A 25,012-nucleotide genomic window follows, 5' to 3' on the forward strand; every position below is an offset into this window, starting at 1 on the left:
ATGTGAAATTCAATTGTCGTGATATTTCATTTATGTATAAGTTTGATTGTTGTGAATTTGTTTAAGTTAATCAAGGATTACGCTAAAATGGGGGAGGAATGTTAGATATTTTAGTGTAATCGGGATTGACTTGGTGATCAAAGCGAATTATAATACACATCAAGCAAGTTAGGAGGTGCGGGAGTGCACGCTTGTTAGAGTTATTATAATTCGAAGTGTACGGGCGGAGCCCATACTCTACGGGGGTTCCAAGGGGATAGCGCCCCCTTGGCGGGGGTCGGGGAGAAGAGCCCCTGGCTGGGGTCGAGCTGCATTAGGAAAATATATTTTATGGAAAATGGTTTATTTTCGAAACATAAAATATTGGCAGTTTTATGTGGCAGTTATGTCTTAATTTTGACATAACTGCAATGGGAGTTGGTGATTTCTAACCCCAATTTCGTAGACAGTTTTCTTTAATCATTCTCTTCTAGTTCATTCAACTCACACACAAAAAAATACCCTGGTTCACTTCTCGAAAATCAGAGTTGTATCCGATTGAATTATTCGGGTGAACCACCGAAATAATTTGATCTGAGACTGACTACACGCCTCTCTGATCATTCGGCAATCAAAAACTCCCCAACATAGCGAAACTAATCCAGTGGAAACCCACCGATGTTCGTTTCCTCGTTTTGTTGGCTAACTTTTTTTTAAACGGCTAAATCTTACACTCCATAGAAATTAAACCCCTGAACTCCTCTTATTCAAACACGTTCGTCTAAGCCTAAATGGCCTATGCTGGCTAACTAATTTTAAAAATCAAACCAAGTGGTTGAATCAGTGAACTTCTAAAATTTATTGCCACTCTGATTTTTAAAAGATTATGTTCAAATACAACTCATCTTTGTTGACATATGCTTAACTTGGAACTTGACAACTACTCCATTATTACTTGCACCATTTTTTTTAAATAAACATGCAGCATAGAGTGATTTATCAAATTAAATAAAACTATTATGCTATCGTTTTATGCTGATTTTAAAATGAACATGATTCGTGCACTCAATTATTTGAAGTGCCACATCATTATTATATTCATTAGAAAGTTAATACTAATACTAATAAAAATGGATAATTGATTAATTGGAGCCTCCTGTCTCATTAATAATCGTATTGTAATAGTACTGAAAAACAACAAAACTTGTATAAAATATAAGGATCAAAAATAAAAAAGTAGATAAAGCAAAAAAGGCAAGAATAATAATTATATTAATGAATATGCATGATAATTTATTTGTTTTACTCGGTTCCTAATTATAAGTTGGTTTTGAAAAATAAAATATTCAAATGAAGGCCGGTGGTTTGGCACTAATAGTCCAATCAATGGTCAGGAATTAGCCATCTTGGACCCACGGTCGGTGCCAGCACAAATTTTATAGACATTAGGCCCATCCTAGCACAAATTTTATATAGCCATTTTTAAATTTGAAATCATGTAGTATATAAAGCTTTGTTAAGAGCATACACAAACCACAATTTCCATTTTGACATCTAGTGATCTATCTAAAGCATTCCAAAAATGGTGAAGTTGGCACTTGGTAGCATTGGTGACTCTTTAAGTGCCGGTTCTATCAAGTCTTACTTAGCCGAATTCATTGCCACCCTTCTCTTTGTATTTGCGGGTGTTGGGTCAGCCATTGCGTATGGTATGTTGATTTTCTTATACAAGATCATGTTCAAGTTTTGTTGTTGAGTTTTTGGGTTTTATGAAACTACTTTATATGTTTGTGTACACATATCTAAATTACACTTAAAAAAATTGAAAAAACGTATATAAACTAATTTCACAGGGTTAAAATCGAGTATCTCATATATAAGCCATCTTGGTTGAGTAATAGCCTTAACGGTTCTAAGTTGAGCTTGACGTATATCATGTATACCCTCTCGGTTTATCAGTATGATGATCATTTGATATATATACTTATGGTAAAATCTTTTGTTAACTACGCACGTGTTTTATTATTATTTTTTTAGCTAATGAAACAAAATATTTTTACTTCATTTGATATATACCATTAAATTTTTCTCATTTTTGGAGTACAATGTGCTTGCTTTACAACTTTACATCTATCCATGATTTATATATGAGAGAGACCATAAAAAATGTAGGTAAGCTCACTACAGATGCAGCACTAGATCCGGCTGGTCTAGTCGCAATAGCAATAGCCCATGCGCTTGCACTGTTCGTTGGGGTCTCCATGGCAGCCAACATCTCAGGTGGTCATCTGAATCCAGCTGTCACTTTTGGATTGGCTATTGGCGGTAACATCACCATCATAACCGGCCTATTTTACTGGATTGCCCAATGTCTTGGTTCCATTGTTGCCTGCTTTCTCCTCCAATTTGTCACCGGTGGCTTAGTAAGCTTTTTATCATCAAACACACGGTTCATTGACGTTTATAAGTCGTTTAAATTGTATAAGATAACCATAACCGAGTGCCATTTTATTAAAAACTAAATGTGCAAACACGAACATATGATATAGACTCTTAGATTGATGCTTATGTAATATTTGATATTTTATTATAGGCCGTCCCAACACATGGAGTTGCAGATGGCATGAATGGTGTTCAAGGAGTCGTGATGGAGATCATCATTACTTTTGCTCTAGTCTATACAGTTTATGCCACCGCAGTTGACCCTAAAAAGGGCTCACTCGGAACCATTGCACCAATCGCAATTGGGTTCATTGTTGGAGCCAACATTTTGGCTGCCGGGCCTTTTAGTGGTGGATCAATGAATCCAGCTCGATCATTTGGACCTGCTGTGGTTAGTGGAGACTTCTCCCAAAACTGGATTTACTGGGTCGGCCCATTGATTGGTGGTGGGCTAGCTGGGTTAATCTTTGGTGATGTCTTCATTGGATCATACCAGACACTTCCGGCTTCTGAAGACTATGCTTAACAACTTTCGTTTTGTTTCATTTTCTTTTCGGTATGTGTTTCATGTTTTCACTAAAAAAGTCGAGGGTGTAACATCCTCATTGTTTGAAGACAGGTTCATGAATTACGAAGTGTGGATAATTTGAAGATATTTGTAACATAGATTATTTACAAAACCTTGTGTAATACTGAACTTGTACTTTGTTTACCTTTTTTCTTTTGAACAAGGCTCATTCTATTCCCACCCCCCCTATTTACTAAGGCTCATTCTATTCCCACCCCCCCTAATTCCTGATTACACCCCCCTATCAAAAACATCACATCCATCAATCATTTGGTTTTTGTTTTTAGCCTGTTTTGTCTTTTTGTTGTCTTTTTTATTTTATTCATTTATTTAATTATTAGTTATTTAGTATTTGTTTGTATTTGTTTATTAATTAGTTATTATTATTATTATTATTATTATTATTATTATTATTATTATTATTATTATTATTATTATTATTATTTTTATGATATAGTATTTATTATTAGTTTTTATTGTTATAATTTATCAAATTATATTTATAGCTGTAACAAAAGCTATATAAAAATAAGTACTTTTTTACAAAATTATTATCATTTAATAATTTACATACCGAGGTTTAATCTATACTCTCCCCAAATGTAGCAGGTTGTGCTATCCAAGACTTATACATATTTTGACGTGATTCAAATATATTCTCCCAGCCAGCTGCATCATTTTCTCTCATTAATTTTCATAGGTTGTTTGTGCTGGCAATTGGATACTCTCCTTGCAATTCTACCATTATAAAATGGTTACCATTCACGTGTGCAATTGTAATTATTTTTTTTTCTGGGAACTCGTGAGGGCCTCTCCAAAGCGAAAAACAAGTAGAACTGTTTCTTTTTTCTTGAGATAAAAAATGAATGATCACATTAAACTTGTTCGCAATCAAGAATCCTGCCTCTGGCATAATCATCCAGTGTTTTTCAGGTGCAAACCCCGATCCTGACCAAGCCAAGGACGTGAACACATCTTTAAATGAGCCTAAGAAAGCCTTAGTGTACTTATTTCTAAACTCGAGTAGCTCTTCCATCAGTGATCTCCGGATAAATAACCATTCATCTTCACCGTAGCCGAGAGCAGAAGCTGTCGCCCGAAACCCACAATTTCCATCACCTAACACGTTATGTATGCGTGTAACATACGCATGGAAGATTTTTGGAATTAGATGAATATAGTTGTGTATCACCTGTGATGCTTGATCTTGGTTCAACCCCATGAAGTCATAGCCTGGCGCACTTGTAGAGTTGGCGAAAGAACTTTGTCCGACAATATCTTGGTTCAACCCCATGAAATCATATCCCGGTGTGTTTAAAAGGTTGGTAAAAAAACCTTGTCCGTCTGTATCTTGTGTCATGAACGGACTTGGTTCACCAGGATCGTCCTTGAATGGTTTTTTTCCGTAAATATCTTGATTTATGAACGGACTTGTTTCACCAGGAACTTGATAGTTCACGTCTGGACTGATGTAACCAACATAATCATCAGTCTCTAGATACCCGAATGAACTATGTCTCCAAGGCTCTTGAGTGTAATCCTGCTCTTGATAGTTCGTAAATGAACTATGCCTTGCAGGCTCTTGAGTGTAATCCTGCTCTTGATAGTTCGTAAATGAATTATGCCTTGCAGGTTCTTGAGTGTAATCCTGCTCTTTATAGTTCGTAAATGAACTATGCCTTGCAGGCTCTTGAGTGTAATCATGATCTTGGGAGTTCCCAAACGGACTGTGCCTTGGAGGCTTCTGAGAGTAGCTTCGTTGAAGGGGCGGTTTAGGAATTGCAGGGTTTGGTATTGTTTGTTGTTTGGAGGAAATATCAACTATTTAATATCACCACATAGAACTTGCAGCAATAATAGCACGGCTCATATGAGCTTTTTGTGTTCATTATTATATCACCATGAGATAGTAAATAAAATAAAAAATATGGAAATTATTTGGATGTATGACCAGTTTGTGTTTTTTATTTGTCTTTTTGTGTTCACTAAAAAAATATTTTTGTTATTATTATTATTATTATTTACTATTAGCACGGCTCATTATTATTGTCTTTTTTATATTTTTGTGTCCATATGGGCTCAGATCTATTGTGATAAAGTTTGAAGCTTTTTTTCTGTTTTTATTTGTTCAAAGACTAATAGTAAATAATAATAATAATAATAATAATAATAATAACAAAAATATAAAAAAGACAATAAAATAAAAACAAAAAGACAAAAAAAGACTAAAAACAAAAACCAAATGATTGATGGATATGATGTTTTTATAGGGGGGGTGTAATCAGGAATTAGGGGGGTGTGTATAGTATCACCCTTTACTAATTACACTCCCACTATAAAAACATCACATCCATCAATCATTTGTTTTTTGTTTTTAGCCTGTTTTGTCTTTTTGTTGTCTTTTTTTATACATTTATTTAATTATTAGTTATTTACTATTTGTTTATTATTTAATTAGTTATTATTATTATTTTTATTATATTTATTATTATTAGTAGTAGTAGTAATGATATAGTATTTATTATTAGTTTTTATTGTTATAATTTATCAAATTATATTTATAGCTGTAACAAAAGCTATATAAAAATAAGTACTTTTTTACAAAATTATTATCATTTAATAATTTACATACCGAGTTTTAATCTATACCCCCCCCCCAAATGTAGCAGGTTGTGCTATCCAAGACTTATACATATTTTGACGTGATTCAAATATATTCTCCCAGCCAGCTGCATCATTTTCTCTCATTAATTTCCATAGGTTGTTTGTGCTGGCAATTGGATACTCTCCTTGCAATTCTACCATTATAAAATGGTTACCATTCACGTGTGCAATTGTAATTATTATTTTTTCTGGGAACTCGTGAGGGCCTCTCCAAAGCGAAAAACAAGTAGAACTGTTTCTTTTTTCTTGAGATAAAAAATGAACGATCACCTTAAACTTGTTCGCAATCAAGAATCCTACCTCTGGCATAATCATCCAGTGTTTTTCAGGTGCAAACCCCGATCCTGACCAAGCCAAGGACGTGAACACATCTTTGAATGAGCCTAATAAAGCCTTAGTGTACTTATTTCTAAACTCTAGTAGCTCTTCCATCAATCCACCCCCCTATAAAAATATGCCATGCTTGCTTTTTTCGATACATGAACGAGTGGGAGTGCACGTGTATACAAGCTTTAGTTATATGAATATCAAAATATGTACGTTTAATACTAGACATTACAAAAAAAAAAAAAAAAAAAAAAAAAAAAAAAAAAAAACTGATTATTCAACCGGTAAAAAAAACGGAAATCCGTTCGGTTACTAACCGGTTTGACCGGTTATGGCCCGGTTTCATATTTCATTCGACAGATCGGTTATAAAACCGGTTATTAAAAAACCCGGTTATTAATCGAAGTAAATAAAAACCGGTTAACCGGTAACATATTAAAAAAAACCGGTATAACCGGTTATTTCGTGCCAGCTCTATTCAACGGTAATATGACCGTTTGGGGCAAATTATTGCCTTTTTTTTTTTGTTTTTTTGTTTTTATTTTTTTTGCCTAAAATCCATCTCCAACTAGTATAAAAGGGTGGTGGGTGTTTAGGTTCAATCACACCGCTCTCTAATCTCAAAAATGCTGAAAAAACATCAAAAACAGCAAAATCTGTTGAAAAAAAAGCAAAATCTACATTCTATGAGCATTCTGTGATCAATATGCAGAATCATTTTTTTACAGTATTCCGGTTAATAATCAATACAAAAAAAAACCGGTATTTTTAAAAATCGATTACAACTGGTTATAACCGGTTATATGTTTTCCACTTCAAAACCGGTTTATAACCGTAACCGGTTTTTTAATAACCGTTTTTTTCGATACCTCATTTTGACCGGTCCGGTTATTAACCGTAATCGGTTTTAAAAAAAAATCGATTTGTACACCTCTATTTAATACTGAGCTTATGCGTATATATTTTTAAAATGATCTAGAAAAAATGTTTGATAATTAGGAGTTCAACATAACTTGCTACAATTTTTTTAGACCTTGTAATGATGTAATAATTGGCTGTCCCATTTCATTGATATTACCCACTATATATAATACAATACAAATCTCCTAATTATGCTCAGAATAATTACAATGAATGCGATAGTTGACTATGCACAATCTATGTCTAATTATACGCTATCATACTCCCGCAGTCGAAGCGGTAGGAGGCCGGATGCCGAGACTGGAGCGAAAGTCGTCAAAGAGGACTCTAGGGAGCTCTTTAGTAAAGATATCGGCAACTTGATGACGAGTGGGGACATAAAGAACTCGAATCCGTCCTCTATGAACCTATTCACAAACGAAGAGAATGTCCAACTCAATGTGCTTCGTTCGTTGATGCTGAACAAGGTTGTTGGAGAGGTAAATGGCACTAAGACCGCCCGTAGTGGGGCGTTTTTTTTTTAAATTCAAAAAAAATCGCCGAAACACGCCCCGATCCCATTACATGCCGGCGTTTTCGGGCGTTTTCTTCCAAAAAAATTCGATTGGCGATTTTCAAATCACGCCAAAATTTGAATTGGGAAAAGAGTTGACCGTTGCCAACGGTCGTTTGTTTATTATTTTTTTTAATTCCAATATTAACAACACTATATATATTACCCACTTTTCCATCATTTTTTATAAAAAAAAAACTTACACACTCTAAAACTTTCTCTCTACTACTTCTATATTTTATAAAAAGATGCATCTATTCCAACCCCCATTTGGTGTCCCCTCAAGACCCATGAACCCGAACACAACCCAACCGCAACAACCCTTTACCTTTCAAGACATGGACCCGAACATGTTATCGTACGCGGCTTACTTGAGTGGCGCTACTCCATTCGTGCAACCCACTTTCGGCTTTGGTGAAGCCGGCGGGTCGCAACCTTCACAACAACAACTCGAACCCGATGTGGATATCGTGCCGGAGACGCAACCCGAACTGGAGCGAGAGACATCCAAACACGGCAGAAGGTCGCATAAGAAGTAGGAAGCGAACGAACCTCGACGTAAGCATTCTTACCTTAATTGGAGGAAGGAGGAGGAATACACGTTGGCTCGGGCGTGGCTCGAGGTTTCGGAGGACCCCGAAATTGGTAACTTTTATATATTTTTTTTACTTATTTTTTCGTACACGTCTATTTTGTTTTATTTTTAACGTACAACTTTATATTTCAATTTGTAGCAAACTTTCAAACGGGCCTCGTTTTTTGGGATAGGGTTCGTGCACTCTTTTATAGCACGTGGGGTAAGTGCGAGCATCGTGACACAGATTCCATTTCTAGCAAACGGACTGACATCAACAACAAGTGTCACTCCTTCTAAGAAGTGTATCAACGTAACTACGATAATCGCCCGAGCGGAGAAGGTGATGTTAGGGTTTTAACGAAGGCTTTGGAAGAGCACGAGAGAACGAAAACCGCTTTCCCGTACTATAAGTGCTGGGAACTACTACGAAAAACTCCAAAGTGGGCGGGCGTAATGACCATGACGTCGAGTAGTAGACGTCGAGCTAAACGGTCAAAAACAGCATCCTCCGTTGACCCTGAAACACCGACTTCCGATGCCCGCAATGTCGATCTAAATGATGTTGTGGAGGTTGACGAAGAGCAACTTGAAGAAGAGTTGGCCCGACCGCCCGGTAGAAAAAGGATAAGCGAACCGGGAAAAAAACTGTGGAGTCGTCTTCCGATCTCGAGTTGAAGGAAGATTTCGAGGAGATGAACCGTCGTCTCCAAGACATTCGCGACCTTGGCCACAAACGTTGGGAGATTATGAAAGAACGAGTGGCCGAAACCAAAAAGTTTAACGAGATGCAAGAGGCGAGGCAAATGGAAAAGGACATTGAGTTTTTGTTCAAACCGATCGACCACCGCCAAGGCGACGCGTTGATCCTTGCGCAAATGCATCGCCAAAAAATTCGGGAAAAATATGGACTCTAGATCATCATCCTTTTTTTAACTTTATTTTTTTCCGTTTTTTTTATATTCTGTTTTTTTCCGTTTTTTTTTAATTTCAAGTAGTGTATTTTTTTTTTAAATTAACGAAGAATTTTATGTTTCAAATTTAAAAAAATAAATTATTGTGTAATGATTGCATGGGCGTTATTGGGCATTATTCCCACTACGACACTTTTGCAATTACCCCTAATAATGCCCCCATGCTGACTGGACTACCACATGGCAGAAAACGCCCCATGGTGGGGGCATTATTGATAAAACCACTACGCATGGTCTAACATTGTCACAATAGACAAGAGTGGCATGAGATAGAGGACGGTGTAGCTCAAGTAAGAGGTTCCGAAGCCAACAAATTTCTGCGACCACATTTGCAACACCCATGTATTCGGCTTTGGCACTGGAGCGTGATACGGTAGTCTGATGCTTCGAGGACCAGGAAATTAAATTCTCACCCAAATAAACACAATACGCTAAAGTAGAACGGCGAGTATCAGGGCATCCCGCCCAATCTGCATCCGTATAAGCATGAAGAGAGAAATTTGCAGTCGGGCCTATGTGTAGGCCAAAATCAGAGGTGCCTTGTAAGTACCGTATGATGCGTTTGAGTGCATTCCAGTGGTCAATAGTAGGGGAGTGCATGTGCATACAAATTTATTGCACGGAGTAGGTGATGTCCAGACGAGTGAAGGTGAGGTATTGCAGTGCACCAGCTAGACTGCGATATGTCATCGGATCATCAAAGGGAGGACCCAAACGAACTACTAAGTTTGGATTGGGTATCCACAGGAGTTGCGGCTGGTTTGCAAGAATCCGTACCTGCTCGCTGAATGATGTCCCAAGCATATGCCTGTTGAGAAAAGAACATATTATTACCAGTGAGGGATATAGCGATCCCCAAGAAGTATGTCAACGAGCCAAGGTCTTTCATGGCAAACTCGCTAGCAAGAGTAGACATGAGGCGATGGTGTAGAGCATCAGAAGAAGTAGTAAGAATGATGTCGTCTACGTATATTAATAAATATGCAGCATCAGAGCCATGACTGTAGATGAATAGGGAGTTGTCTGACTTGCTTTGATTGAAACCTTGTTGAAGCACGAAATTAGTGAAACGTTGTTACCATGCTCTCGGAGCTTGTTTCAAGCCGTAGAGTGATTTCTTTAACTTGCACACGTGGTCCAGGAAATCCCGATGACGAAAGCCCATAGGTTGGTACATATATAATGTTTCGTCTAAGTTGCCATGAAGAAAGGTGTTTGTTACGTCCAACTTATGAATAGACCATGAATGAGAGAGGGCAAGAGAGAGAACAGTCCGTATAGTCACTGGTTTTACAACTGGACTGAATGTTTCACCACAATCAATACCAACCTGTTGTTTTCTACCATCACACACGAGACGTGCTTTGTACCACTCCAAACTACCGTCCGACTTAAATTTGTGCTTGAAGAGCCACATGCTATGAATTATGTTCATATCAGAGGTCATAGGTACAAGTTCCCAGGTCTTGTTTTTAATAATTGCACTAAATTCGGCATTCATGGCATTGTACCATTCAGGGGTGGACAAGGCGGTTTGCGGGCTGTTGGGTATTGGGACGATGGTGGATGCATGCAGGTTCATAATTTGTTTTGGTTTGGTGATTCCGGCCATGGACCTGGTGCGCATGGTCCGGGTGGTAGTAGTAGAGGGCGGTGGTTGAGGGGGAGTAGAAGGGGTGACAGATGGTTAGGTGGGGTGTGGTGTGGTGGTTGGACTTTGGAATTGGTAGTGGAGCGACGGGCATGGTTGTAAAAGTCCCACCTAGGCTCCGAGTACTCCCCGAGTACTCGCTACAAGGTAGGTTGCCGAGGCCCGAGTACCGAGACCTAGGCCCATTACTCCCCGAGTAATCTCCGCCTAGGCCGAGTACTTCCCGAGTACTCCCGAATCCGACTAGGGAGCGCATAGCGACTTTTGCAACCATGGCGACGGGTATAGGTGAGGATGGGAGGAGGGGTCAGAATGTGGGCCGAGGTATAAGGAGCAGCCTGTTGGGTCGAGTTTGGAGGTGAGTGGGGAACGGACGGAGGATTGGGAGAGGGAGTGGGAGTGGGAGTGGGAGTGTGAGTGGGTTGGGCGGGTTGGGTACAAGATGATGATGAGGGATGTTGGGCCAAGGATATGGGAGAGGGAGGATGGGATGTTTGGGCTGGGTTGGAAGGTGGGGTTGGTTAGGTAATATGGTTCAAGAATAAGGGGTGAAGGGAAGAATTTAGAAAGTCATAGGAAGAAGGTTTGGTAGGGATCCGAATACTATATGGGAATATAGATTCTTCAAAGTGAACATGACGGGAGACAAATATTTTGTGATTGGTGAGGTCTAGACACTTATACCCCCGATGATTTGGGGGGTATCTCAAGAAGACACAGGGTTTAGAGCGGTGAGCGAGTTTGTGAATGATGGTGGAAGGGATGAGAGGATAGCATAAGCAACCAAAGACGCGAAGGTGAGCGTATTTTGGGTGGCGATTGTAGAGGAGGGTGGTAGGGGAGAGAAAATTGTGGTTTTTGCTACGAAGTATACTTAAGAGGTATGTGGCCACTTCTAGTGCGTGATGCCAGAAGTTAGTGGGTAGAGATGCTTGAGAAAGAAGGGTGCGAATCATGTTATTAATGGTGCGGATTTTGCATTCCGCTTTCCCATTTTGTGAAGAAGTGTGGGGGCAGGAGAAGCGAAAAATCATGCCGTGTTGTTTGCAAAAATTATGGAAGTTATTATTAGTGTATTCACGACCATTGTCACATTGAAACTGTTTGATTTTTCGTTCAAATTGAGTATTTATGAGATTTGACAAACTGAGAGTATGTTTGAGATTTATTAGCAAGGGGAAACGTCCACAAAAAATTTGTGTAATCGTCAAGAAATAACATTTAATATCTATGACCAGCAGTACTAAGAACAGGTGATGTCCATAAATCACTGTGAATAATATCGAATGCTAATAAAGTACGATTATTTGAATCACGAAACGGGAGTATAATACTTTTACCAAACACACAAGGCTAACAAGTAACATTATTAGTTTTGCTAAAATCAATGCAAGAAGAAGTTTTTAAAAACTGTAATAAATTAATGCAAGGATGCCCAAGACGTTGGTGCCAGCAGTCTTGAGTGATGGCAGCAAAAGTGGTAGGTCTGCTGAAGGAACTGGGTAGGGGATAAGTGAGCGGGTACAAATCACCAGTGCTATTGCATTGTAGGATAGGTGCCCGTGGTGTGAGGTCCTTCATAACAAAACCAAAAGGATCAAATTCAATGGAGATAAGATTGTCGGTTGTAAGGCGGCGGACGAAAATAAGGTTTTTAATTAAGTTAGGGGCATAAAGGTAATCATTTAATTTTAAGGGAGGGAAGGGAGGAGGTAAGGTTAGGTTGGCCTGTCCGAGGACTGGAATGGTCATGCCATTGCCGACAGTTATGTTTTTAGTGCAAGTATTAAAATTAGACGGAGAAGACGTACCATTTTCATTGCCCACGTGACCGGTAGCATCCGAATCCATGATGGAGTTGTATGGCTTAGAGAGAGAGTGTAAAGAGCTTGGGCGATGTCAGTGGGCGAGTATCCTGTTGTGTACACCTGATTCGGGCGAGGACCAAGAATTCCTGCACTGTTATTATTGGTGGTCCGAGGGGCAGATGGGTACGGACATGGTGGTTGGGCCATGGAAGGTGGCCAAGGGAAGGTGGAGGAGTTAAACTGAGGCATCCACGGAAACTGTCCCCAACAAGAAAAGGGATATGGCTGCTGAGAAGAGGAGCGGCCACCACGACCACCCGACTGTCTGCCCCACCCGCGGCTGCGTCCGCGACTGTTGTTATAGCTGTTGGAGAGGCGGGCACGACCTGAAGAGCTGCTGCTGTTGGAGGGGGAGTCAGTGAGTGTTGTTGCTGCGGTGTGAAGCGCAGTTGCGCTGGCCTTAGCGGCTGTAGTGGCTTGATGGGTCCGCTTCTTTTCTTCCATGGTGAGGCGAGACCGAACCTCACTAAAATCAGGAAGTGGATCTCGGTTTTGAAGAATGGTTGAGATACCATCATACTGATCAGTGAGACCGGCAAGGAGATGAAGAACCAGTCGATTATTATCAACAGGAGACCCAAAACTTGTCAATTGACCAGAAAGGAGTTTGACTTCCATACAATAGGCCACCATGTTGGGGTAGTTTTCCAAACAAACATTTGCAAATTCCTGTTGGATATAGAAGGCTCGAGTATTTTTGTTATCTTTGAATTGGTTTTCAACAGCAGTCCATGCTTCATATGTTGACTGCCCGGTAGAGATGATGGTGTGAAGGAGGTCGGTGGATATTGTCCCATATATCCACTGTTGGACGATGGCATCCAGGCGAGACCAAGATGGATCGACGACGGGAGCTGGAGATTTGCCATCGGCGGTGGAAGCAGCAGCCGCGGCGACCGATGGTGAAGGGGGTTCTAGGTGATCAAACACCTGGTAGGCACGGCAGTGGACTTGGAATAGTTCTGCCCTGGTTGTGTAGTGGTCGGTTTTGATTTCTAGAGTGATAGGGATGAAATTTTTGATGTTAGAGATAGTCATGGCAGGGTGAAGTTTGGATTCCATGGGGAGAGGAGAGGGGAATAAGGTGAAAAAAACTGAAAAGGATGAAGACAGGAGGGGGCGGCATTACAGGGGAAGGGATTAGGGAGGAGAGGATCGGTTAGGGTTGATACCATGTAAGGATGTAATAATTGGTTGTCCCATTTCATTGGTATCACCCACTATATATAATACAATACAAATCTCCTAATTATGCTGAGAATAATTACAATCAAAGCTATAGTTGATTATGCACAATCTATGCCTAATTATACACTAAGTTCACTCATTTAGCCCATTTCTTTCATATATGTCATTTTTAACACAACGATACAAATTTTAAAGATAGTTCCTAAAATACAGAATATTAATCATAGAAATTACGGTTACTAACAGGTCAAATTCAATAAGTAGTTAGTAAACGATCCGCACGGGTATGAACGAAGCTTGTTCATTTTCGTTTGTTTAAATTCAACAGAACAAGCGAGCGCACATAAACATTTGTAAGCACGAATTTTAATATTCATGTTAGGTTTGTTAAGAAACTGAATGCTTTTGTATTAGTGCTCGTGTTCATTCGTCTATGTTCTAAACAAACATAAATTGAACGACGTGAATGGAGAAAATGAATGTCTTGTTCGTTTGCTCAATTCTTTTTGCAATTTTACCCAAGCCTTAGTTCGAAAATTAGATTTAGGTGATGGGTTGTTGTTCATTCCTTCGTTTATTACATAAAAGATCAAAATCAAACTTTTCATCGAATGGTTCATGAACGGCTCAACCAGGTGAGGATCTTAGTTAGGGCCAGGGGACCCCCTCCCCATATTTAGTTCAAGATTTGTCACTGGGCTTGCAACATACCATCCATCACCCTAGCGGCCATCCACACCTATTAATCTCTTTTAGTGTGGAACCTATTTTGAGTAAGTGTTTTGCACGTGGGAAGAAACACAAAGGGCATTTCTATCATTGCACCACTTGTTTTTAACTTAATATTAGTACTGATTGTCTTTCACTTCCCCTGAAGTTATCACTTCAAACTCAACACTTTAGCCACCGTCACTTGCTCACCCTTTCATATTCGGTTTTGGATCAACTATATGATTGCGAATGTCGGATTTGTGGTGTGGAATTAGAAGATGAACATTTGATTTACAAGTGCAGTAGATGCATGTACTATGTTCACCCAGATTGTGCAACGCAAAGGATAGAGGCTTTCATGTTTGTCTTCTTACCCAGTAATTAAATCAATCTGGAAACATACGCATGTATACATGTCACTTCATTAATGACTTTTTTTATATAAATGGGTAAATTTCTAAATATTGTGATGATGTGAGGTTTTTTTTTTAAAAAAAAAAATCATAAAAGGGTATGCCACAATCTAAGACTCTTCACATCTCCATAAAAAAAAATTAATGTTTACAATCTAAAACTTAAACATGTGTAAATTGTAAACATTTGCAAAGAGAAATGAGTCATCTAAACTAAATCTTTTTTCATTAAAACTAATTACTCATGTCGGTAAAAAATTCACACAAACTAGTGTGAGCCTTTTCCATATCTGCAATCTAGGCTTTTTTATTTGTTTTGTTTTTAATCTGTAGGCGACAATCAACTCAAATTTTAATTCATTTATACATACTACAAAATTTCATTTCATTATTTTTAATAATCCGTAAAGATTTTATACAGTGTGATCACAGTTTATTAAATTTCTGTGTATCAGGCTGATCACAGTTTATTAAATTTCTATGTATCAGGCGTAGGAAAAACAAAAAAGAATTTTAAAGATATTGATCATTCTGGCCTTCTTCACTTGCCAATTGATGATGAATCACACGTCTTATCACATCAACTTAAAGACGAGACTTGTGAGCAACTTAGATATTGTTTTCTACATGACGATCCGTTAGTGCTAATACATGACGAAATAAATAAATAAATAAATAAATAAATATAAAATCACTTCTCGTCACGATCCAATGAAGAGTATTAAACTATTATGCAATGCCTGTTCAAGACCAATTACAAAAATGCCATTTTACAAATGCTCCACAGATGATGACTTTGTTCTTCACGATTGGTGCACCTGGCTACCCGAAAAGCTAAGACGCCATTTGGCTCACCCAGAACATACACTTTGGCATAGTCAATTAATGTATACAGGTTCGGGAGCCAAATGCAGGATTTGGCATAGTCTGTACTTTTTTCACTGATGTTAGTTGTGCATTTATGCCTAAAGAAATCACCCATGAAGCACATGCGGATCACTTACTTACAAGAATAAAATCATGCCATAGGGGTGTACTTAAGATGGATTGTCGCGCATGTCGTGTAAGTATTGGTGAAAGTGAGACGTATTTTAAATGTAATGCCCTGCGATTTCTATTTTGGACTGCTGGTGTGCTTTGCAATTGCCTAAAACAATTATACATAACTTTGACAAGCACCCCTTGCAACTAAGCTATGCACCGATTGAGGACCACAATCCTGGAAAGTGGTTCTATCATTGTGCAGAGTGCGCACAATCTGTTCACTCTCGACATGTGCTCCGTTAATACTTCAGTCTGAACAAGGTGTTAATTCTCTCCATTCAGAAGGTGTTTATAAGTTCATTAACATCAAGCTTGGGCATGAAGAAAAACGACCTTTTCGCCAACATCCTAATATTGCACAGAGAATATTTGGCTTGAATAATTCATTCTATTCACAGCAATCTATATCTATACTATATAATAAAAGAAACAACAGAGAGACACTTATCATTATTTTAGACCATCCTTTAGATAATTATTATTTAATTTAAATTATAAATATAAATCAAATTACTATAAATCTTATCAACTTTAAATTATTGGCATAAACTTAACTTCAAATCAAATCGTAAAGTCTTATCTAAACTTAAAGCGTTGTTTCACTTAACAATAGATAAACATGGATATTATTTATTGTTAATGTTATTATTATTAACTATCTATACTATATAATAAAAGAAACCTGATTTGAGACACATGTCATTCAATGAGGGCATCAATAATTTATTGATACATTTTAAATTTAAATTAAAAAGATTTAAATATTATATTAGAATTTTATTTTGATTGTAAATCTATTGATAAGATAAATTATTCGATCTGGATTGTGTTTAACCAACCAGGCTTAACCCACTTATTTAACCGTCTTAGTTTCGTATGTTTTTAATGATTAAATTTCATCATATCGATGTTTTATAATTTCTAACATTGCTATACTTTAAGGAAATTTTCCATTGTAGTTATGATTATAATAAAACTAGGTTATAACCACGTGTACTACACGGGGTTGAATAAATAAATTTTATATACTAAATAATAAAAAGTATATTTTTAAAAACCTGATTTATTGTACGGGATGTATAAATATAATTTTATATATTAAATAATAAAAAAATATATCTATAAGAACCATATTATACGAGTTGAATAGATATAATTTTATATACCAAATAAAAAAGTTATATCTTTAAAACCACGTATATTACACGAGTTGAATAAATGTAATTTATTGTAAACTCCACTTCATTCGAAATACTAGGTATGTTTTTTTACTCTTCATATGCTATGCATATTATCTATGTCACATAGAAAACATCATGTTTTTTAGATAAGTTTACCATGTCATATAAGTAATATGCATATTATCTATGTCACATAGAAAACATCATGTATTTTTAGATAAGTTAGATATATGTGTTTTAAAACATGGTAAACTCTTAACATACATATTTTTTTCCTATTGTAACTAAGATGTAGAGGTCTGTGAAAGGTATCTTCACATTCGGAATGTCATAACTTTTTTTAAATTTGGATTTACTTAGTTGTCGTATAGTGTCTCATGTCTTTATTTTTATTTTTTCACTTATATATATGTTTCATTGGTTCAATTGTACATGTAAAGTATTACACTATACATAGTATTTTCTCAACTATAGTTAATTGGTTTTATTGATTCAATTTTTGTCTATTCATTTACATTACTTTTATCTGTCTATAAGTCCCTTTTCAGACCTTTCAAATGGTTTGGGACATATTACACTATCAATAGTTTTTATTGGTTTCCTTACTAATTGTGATAAAAGTAATTATTTCGTACAATTCATATTGGTTTATAGCTTTGAATACGAGTATACCTTATATTAATGTTAATGATAGCGAAAGTGAGGAAACTATATTTGGATGGTAGAAAATATAATATTATGCCAACATTAACCCGTTAGAATAATCTATTATCAGATAAAATCAGGGAAAATTGGTATTTAATAAACCAACCTTTGCCCAGTTGGTAAATAATAATCCAACCTACAGAATTGGTATATAACAATCCTACCTATCAATATGTTGGTTCTCAATGAACCTCCGTTAGTTTTTTTTAACTGAAGTTAGTTTTTAAGTTTTATTTATTACACAAACAGTCCCTGTAGTTGTAATTTACTAGTTTTAACTATGAGTTAATAGCCAAAATGGTCCCTGAGGTTAATAGCCACAGCACCGCCACCACCACCACCGCCACCACCACCACCGCCACAACACCGCCACCACCGCACCGCCACCACCACACCGCCACCACCACCACCACCACCACCATCGCCACAACACCTCCACCACCGTAACCATCGCCACAGCACCACCACCACCACCACCGCACCGCCACCACCACCACCACCGTCGCTAGAGCTGTTGGATCTGTGATGTTTTTGGTAAGTCATTGTCTGTTGCTGCATCTGAATTCAAACCCCTTAGGCGTCGATGATCAAAGACAGAGATGGTGGTGGTGGGGGTGCGGTGGTGGCGGTGCTGTGGCGGTGGTGGTGATGGTGGTGGTGGCGGTGCTGTGGCGGTGGTGGTGGTGGTGGCGGTGGCAGTGACGGTGCTGTGGCTATTAACCTCAGGGACCATTTTGGCTATTAACTCATAGTTAAAACTAGTAAATTACAACTACAGGGACTGTTTGTGAAATAAATAAAACTTAAAAACTAACTTCAGTTAAAAAAAACTAACGGAGGTTCATTGAGTACCAACATATTGATAGGTATGATTATTATATACCAATTCTGTAGGTTGGATTATTATTTACCAACTGGCCAAAGGTTGGTTTATTAAATACCAAATTTCCTAAAATCAGACATGTTACCTTTGAACAAGAAAATGTCACAATAAATATAAGTAGTGATACAAAATTTTAAGTTTCTATGACAAATCCTATAACAAATAACTAATCATATTATTATGAATGGCTATACAAACTTCAATATTTATTTCGTATTCAGTCTGCATATTATTCTATATTATATATATACTTAGATCATATTATGATCATTTTTTTATTTCACAATATAATTATGATTAACCCCGTGTATTACACGGGCCAATAACCTAGTAAGAAATTATATTAAACAACTTATTAATCAAACCAAAAATTTAAAATACTATTAACCTATTTTAAAAAAAATAAGAAATAAGAAACTAAGGATAAACACTTAAGTTGAATTATTAGGAGTACTTATTTATCAACGTTTAATTTAACTTAGAAAAACAAAGATACGATTAGTGGTATAATTAGAATTATAATAAGTGTAATTTAACTGTTATAAATAGTTTAACCCGTGTAATACACAGGGTTTTTAAAGATATAACATTTTTTTTATTATTTGCTATATAAAATTAGATTTACTCAACCCGTACAATACATAGAGTTTTTTTTTTAAATATAACTTTTTTTTATTATTTAGTATATAAAAATACATTTCTTCCACCTGTGAATACACATCATGTGCATGTCATGTGTTTAATAATTAACCAGAGTTTGGGGTTGAGTTAGACTCAAGGGTCAAAATAGTTAGTTATAGAGACCATGAGGGTACATACGTTAAAAAATCTTATTTTGGGCTAATATAGTAAAAGTGATATAACCACAGGGGCCAAAAAACGTAATTTACTCTTTTTTTTTAAATATAATTTTTTATTGTTTGGTATATAAAATTACATTTATTCAACCCGCACAATAAACGAGGTTGTTAAAGATATAATTTTTTATTGTTTAATATATAAAATTATATTTACTCAACACGTGTAATAAATGAGGTTCTTAAAATATATTTTTTATTTAGTATATAAAAGTACATTTATTCAACCCGTGTAATACACGGGGTTCTAACCTATTATATATATAGAAACGGGATCAGGAGAAAACGCCCAAAAGTGTGAGAACGGTGAGAACGCATCCTGGCCCAACACGTGGCGCGGGACATGATCAGGGTCCGAGGGGTTTTTTTGTGTTTTCAATATTCTTCTCCTTTCCCGATTTTCGCGTTTGACATGCTGCTTCATTTTTGAAGTGCAAGATAATTTTGGCGTTATTTAGAATCATTAATTACTTGGCGTTTTACTGTTTTTCCCAAATTTCTTCTCGTTGAATTAATTCTTTTTGTGTCACATAGTTAATTTTTTTGGCGTTATGGCATTTTCCATGTCATTTTTTTGGCATTCTGGGTCTTTTTGTTAATAATTGATTACCATAGATTAATATTTTATAAAATTACAATAATACGAAATCAAAATAAACTAATAGTCTTCCGTGGATGGGATTACATCAGAGATGTACCCATCGCTTTGTTCATCACTTTCTTCATATTCATCATCATCAAATTTTAGATTGGCGTATAACACCATTAGCTCGTCTCTTCTTTGCTGTAGCCTATTCTTGAATATCACTGCATCCTTGGATTTTGGATCGTTTGAAGGTGCTAAATCACATAGTTGTTCAATGATAGATAGCCTCCCTGTCTTCAACATTTCCTCCATTGGCAATGAATATTGCACCCCGTGTTTATAAGTCACTTCAACCGTTCCTTCTTCTTCTTCTTCATGCATCACCCAACTGCTAAGTGTTGGTAGAGGAGTATCGTTAATATCATCATCATCATCTTCTGCCGGAAGTTTTCTCTTCAGTCTTTTTATTATAGTTTGGGTTCTTTCACAATCATTGGCCATTGGAACCCCAAGGGCCAGGATGTGACAACTCGAGTTTTCGACCTTCACTTTCACATTAAATGCATGTTGATTTTGGCTGTTTAAGTGTTTGACTTGTAATTGTGCACGTTGTGATATAATAAAGTGTTTTGTGATTTCATGAGTATGTGTGGTTGTGTAAGTGTAACATGAGATTGTAACTGATTAAGCCCATTAAGCCGCCCATTAAGCCCATTTAGGACCCGACGAATCAAGTGTGATTCGCCATACAACCTCTCGACGAGACGGACTCTTGATTCGTCAAGAGCATGTCGACGAAACAAAGTGTTTCGCCGGCCCACATATTCGCCGAAGCCCAGTTCGGCCCATTACGGTAAAACACGTATATACACACACCCAGACTTATGTTTGATACGTTTTGGCAAAACAAGAAAACCCTAGAGCTTTCTCTGTGTGACGACAACCTTGAAGCCCTCTAGATCAATCCCGTTCTTGCTTTCATCTATTCCGGTTAGTGTGATTAGCTCCGTAAATTGTTTGTGTGTTTATGTGATTGTTGACAATGATAAAGTGTGTATGATTGATGACGTTCTTGTGAATCGGTTATGAATGGTATTGATCGGCTATCATGTTTTGTTCGGATTGTTTGCATGATGTATTAGGGATATCTTGTAAACAAGTGTGGATTAAATCATTAGTCATTGATGTGTATGGAATCGGCTAGCATATGTGAACCAGATAACGTACTTTGTTAAATTATTAAACTAGGGTTCGGGTTAGACACGAATAACAAATCGTAACATGATGATTAAGTGGTTATATGTTGAACGATTTGTGTATGATTACTGATTGATGATGACCATGATGGATGTTCTTGACGGCTGTTTTAGATAGTTAGGGTTTCTGTGATTAAACCCGTAACTGACTTGTGTTGATGTAACTGATGTTGTTCGACGTATCAGACTGTTTGACGAAATAGGAGTTTGGCGAAACAGAGAATGTGTTTCGCCAAGGGTTAGCGGAGAAATAGAGATTGTGTTTCGCCAAGGATGGTTGACGAAACAGAAGGTGTTTCGCCAACCTGTGTTTCGCCAACTTGTATACTCTGCACAGTAATCTGACTTAACTCTGTTAGAAGCTAACTGAAATATTTAACTGCTGTTAAGTATAAACCAGTACTCGTATGATTACGAATACGTGCTATGTGATACTTGGTGAATTCTGATGCGATGTCTATTATGAACATACTTACGTGCCAACTTCATGAACATGAACTGATTATGTATACGTGCTTACCTTAGGACTTGACTGATTAAGTGTGAACAAGTAAATAATCTTACCGAGCAAACCAAGGTGAGTTCACTGCATTTCTCAAGCATGTGTCCCGGTGGTTTGGGACACTAGTAAACGTTTGGAAGGGAATCTTGGGTAAACAATGAAATTGGGTCTTGGTTATTGTACATGGAATCGATCACTACCAATGCTTGGTTAGGGGCATTGGGGACTGGACACACTCCAGGTTATTGAGGGACACACTTCCCGGATACATATGGGCACACTCCCTAGGGTATCTCAACCGGTTATAAACAGCATCATATCACAACGTTGAATTGACCTAACATATATCTGGTAACAAAACACGTTAGCTAAACTTTGAACTCACCAGCGTCGTCTGACACACTTGTGTCACACCCCGATTTCCACGTGTCACCGGTGGGCCCGGTGTGGGGTACAGTGACGTAGTTGGCATCGTCATAGACAATCAACACAATATAATAATGCACAGCGGAAGCAGAATAGATACATTTCAACTTTTAAATAAATTGCAATAATAAATATCACAGTAGTTGAAACGGATCCACAGGCGGATCAAATACAAATAAGATAAAATATTGTTCAACAGATATTTGTCGTCCGAGCTTGCGAGACTATAGTGGACGCTCTTAGGAAACAGCCAACCTATTTTCGTATAGTACCTGCACTTAACCTTTTGGGAAAAATACGTCAGTTTACACTGGTAAATACAAATCGACTGACTCATTTTGAAAATGATTGAAAATTGATTTAAATGCACAAGGCATAAATATTTTTATTAACTTGGGATAATTATATAATATAAACTTGTGAACGATTTACATGCACTCGTATCTTTGGTGGCCCGGGATCTGCTGCCCGGGCTAAGAATTAAATGACACACCACATTAAAGAGTTATACACGCCGAGTGTATGCCTACACCCCGTGCTCTGGTCGTGGCCATCTCGTAAGATAATGCCAAGGATATCCGGGACACGGTCAATAACCCCCCAAAGCCTAAAGTAAGACAAGACTGTTTAAACGAAGTCGCACAAGCTATTCAAGACTGTACACCCATAAGGAGCAGGACTTGTGCGCCCGATCAAGCGGTATTTTAAATACCGTACCCCAAGCCCGTATAGGGAAAATAAGTCAAAATGTATTTACCTGAGCAAGTATGTAACACAAACGGTAAGTGTGGTAGCTTTTACTGGGCCTCCTAATCTGGAACAAAGGTTTATAATTAACCTATTAGATTCCTAACGGGTCTTTTATTTAAGCCTAAGCTTTGACCGGTTAGTTTAAGGATGATTCGGTTCATGCACGATTAAGCGAAAGACCGGATAGAATGTGATTTAGACCTGACAAGTTTGAATACTTGTATAATATGGGTATACTAAATACATTCTGGATTTTGAGATAAAAATGGTGACGTCTGACCCGTTTCGGTCAATTTACGCAAACTAGTTACGTAAACCGAACCGAACGCAATAAGGGCGTTACGGGTAGCCAAAAGAGTCAAATGCAAGTTCCCTGAGGTAATATGCTTAAAATATGATATTATATCAGTAAGTTATGTTCTATATTGCCCGGAATAATTTTAAACCCAATTTATGCCTTAGAAGGGCATTTTGGTCATTTAAAAGATAATAAAAGAGTAAAATTAGAAATCTGAGTTTCGGGTCTGGTTCATACAGTAAATATGCTTAATATAACATATTATATCAGTAGGGTATGGCCCATATATCAAATTTATCATTTAAAACCAAACTATGCACCGTAGGGGTATTTTAGTAATTTCACAAGGGCTAAAAATGCCAAAACTGGAAATCTGAGTTCATATACTTATACTTACTGTTATTATATGAAAATATGCAAATTACATCAGTAGGTATAAGTCTTATATGTTTAAAACGAGTATAACGCTTACTATGCGCTTAAAATGCTAAAAATGCGATTTAAGGGCGTTTTCGGGTTTTCACAATAAATCTGAGATTTTTATATTTCCAGAATACTTAAAATAATTTATTTAACTTATAAAATCAGTAGAAAAAGGTTTCGGGTCAAAAGAATGTGTAAAACTCATTTTATGGCTAAAACGGTCAAAACCGACATAAGCCGAAATAATTAAGCGATCCAAGATACGATCAGCCAAAAATTAAATAAAAATCATCTAAAATCCCAAAATATTATATTACATCTGTTGGTAAAAAGTTTCGTATCAAAACGTGGCCAGAAACGGGTTCTACGCGAAAAGGGCCGTTTATGTAAATTTATAATATAGTTTTACGCTAATGGCCATAACTCACAATCTGGACCACCAACTGATCCGAAATTTTCGGTGCAGGTTTATATATTAGAAATAAAGATTTCTACTCTTTCACTTTTCCAAAAATCACGTTTTATATCAAAAAGGGCAAAATAGTCAACTTTATGCATAAATCGGAAACATGCATTCGAATCGGCTAAGCATAGACTTAATCAACGAAAATTCCAGAAAGTTTTACCAAAATAAAAATGGTCAAAAATAATCTCCAATATAGATCTCAAACATGCATGTACGAATCCGAATCGATAATCTACGAATTAGTCGTTTTATAGGACTTTCGGCTCCGATTCGTATTTATACTATAGATTGTCGAGTTGATCGTGGTAAAATACATTCTTATATTCATAATAAAGCTATCTATGAAGATCAAACAGATTGCATGTCATTTATTTTACCATTTAAGCTATTTTTCTCAAAAATCACTTCTGTTGACTTTTTAGAATCACGTTTGACTCGACAATTAGCATGCATGTAGTGGGATTCAGATAATACCATTTAGAGGGTTTGTTTCCCACATAAATACCAACATATATCAGGTTTCAATTCGAGAAATGACTGATTGAAACTTGTTTAATCAGAAAGTCAAAGCTTATGAACAAACAGTTTGACTTTTAGCAATAATCAAAGCAAGAACGGATTGGAGATCGAATTAGAAGCTTACCAAGGTCCTATTGATGTTAAGCTAACACTAGAAATCGGCCTTGATGTCCAGAAATGCTTCAGAGATGCTTGAGAGCTTTTGCAAGTTTGGAAGTTCTTGTTCACAACACAAGTGTTTAGTAAAATGAGCTTTGGATCAGATTTAAAGCTGAATTGTTGA

At 37.0% G+C, this 25,012-nt stretch overlaps 2 protein-coding genes across 2 annotated transcripts; one reads left to right on the plus strand and one right to left on the minus strand.

Annotated features, from left to right (window-relative positions):
* Nucleotides 1-1,526: 1,526 nt before the first annotated feature.
* LOC110899667 (probable aquaporin TIP-type RB7-5A) lies at nt 1,527-3,169 on the plus strand. The gene is made up of 3 exons (XM_022146557.2): nt 1,527-1,688; nt 2,152-2,402; nt 2,573-3,169. The coding sequence occupies exons 1-3, from the start codon at nt 1,562-1,564 to the stop codon at nt 2,945-2,947; spliced, it is 753 nt and encodes a 250-aa protein (XP_022002249.1). The 5' UTR covers nt 1,527-1,561; the 3' UTR covers nt 2,948-3,169.
* Nucleotides 3,170-12,419: 9,250 nt separating this feature from the next.
* LOC110901914 lies at nt 12,420-13,583 on the minus strand. Its single transcript, XM_022148672.2, has one exon. The coding sequence runs from the start codon at nt 13,581-13,583 to the stop codon at nt 12,420-12,422; it is 1,164 nt and encodes a 387-aa protein (XP_022004364.2).
* Between the last annotated feature and the right edge of the window lie 11,429 nt (nt 13,584-25,012).

This window comes from Helianthus annuus, chromosome 13, assembly GCF_002127325.2.
Source record: "Helianthus annuus cultivar XRQ/B chromosome 13, HanXRQr2.0-SUNRISE, whole genome shotgun sequence".
NCBI classification, from domain to species: domain Eukaryota; kingdom Viridiplantae; phylum Streptophyta; class Magnoliopsida; order Asterales; family Asteraceae; genus Helianthus; species Helianthus annuus.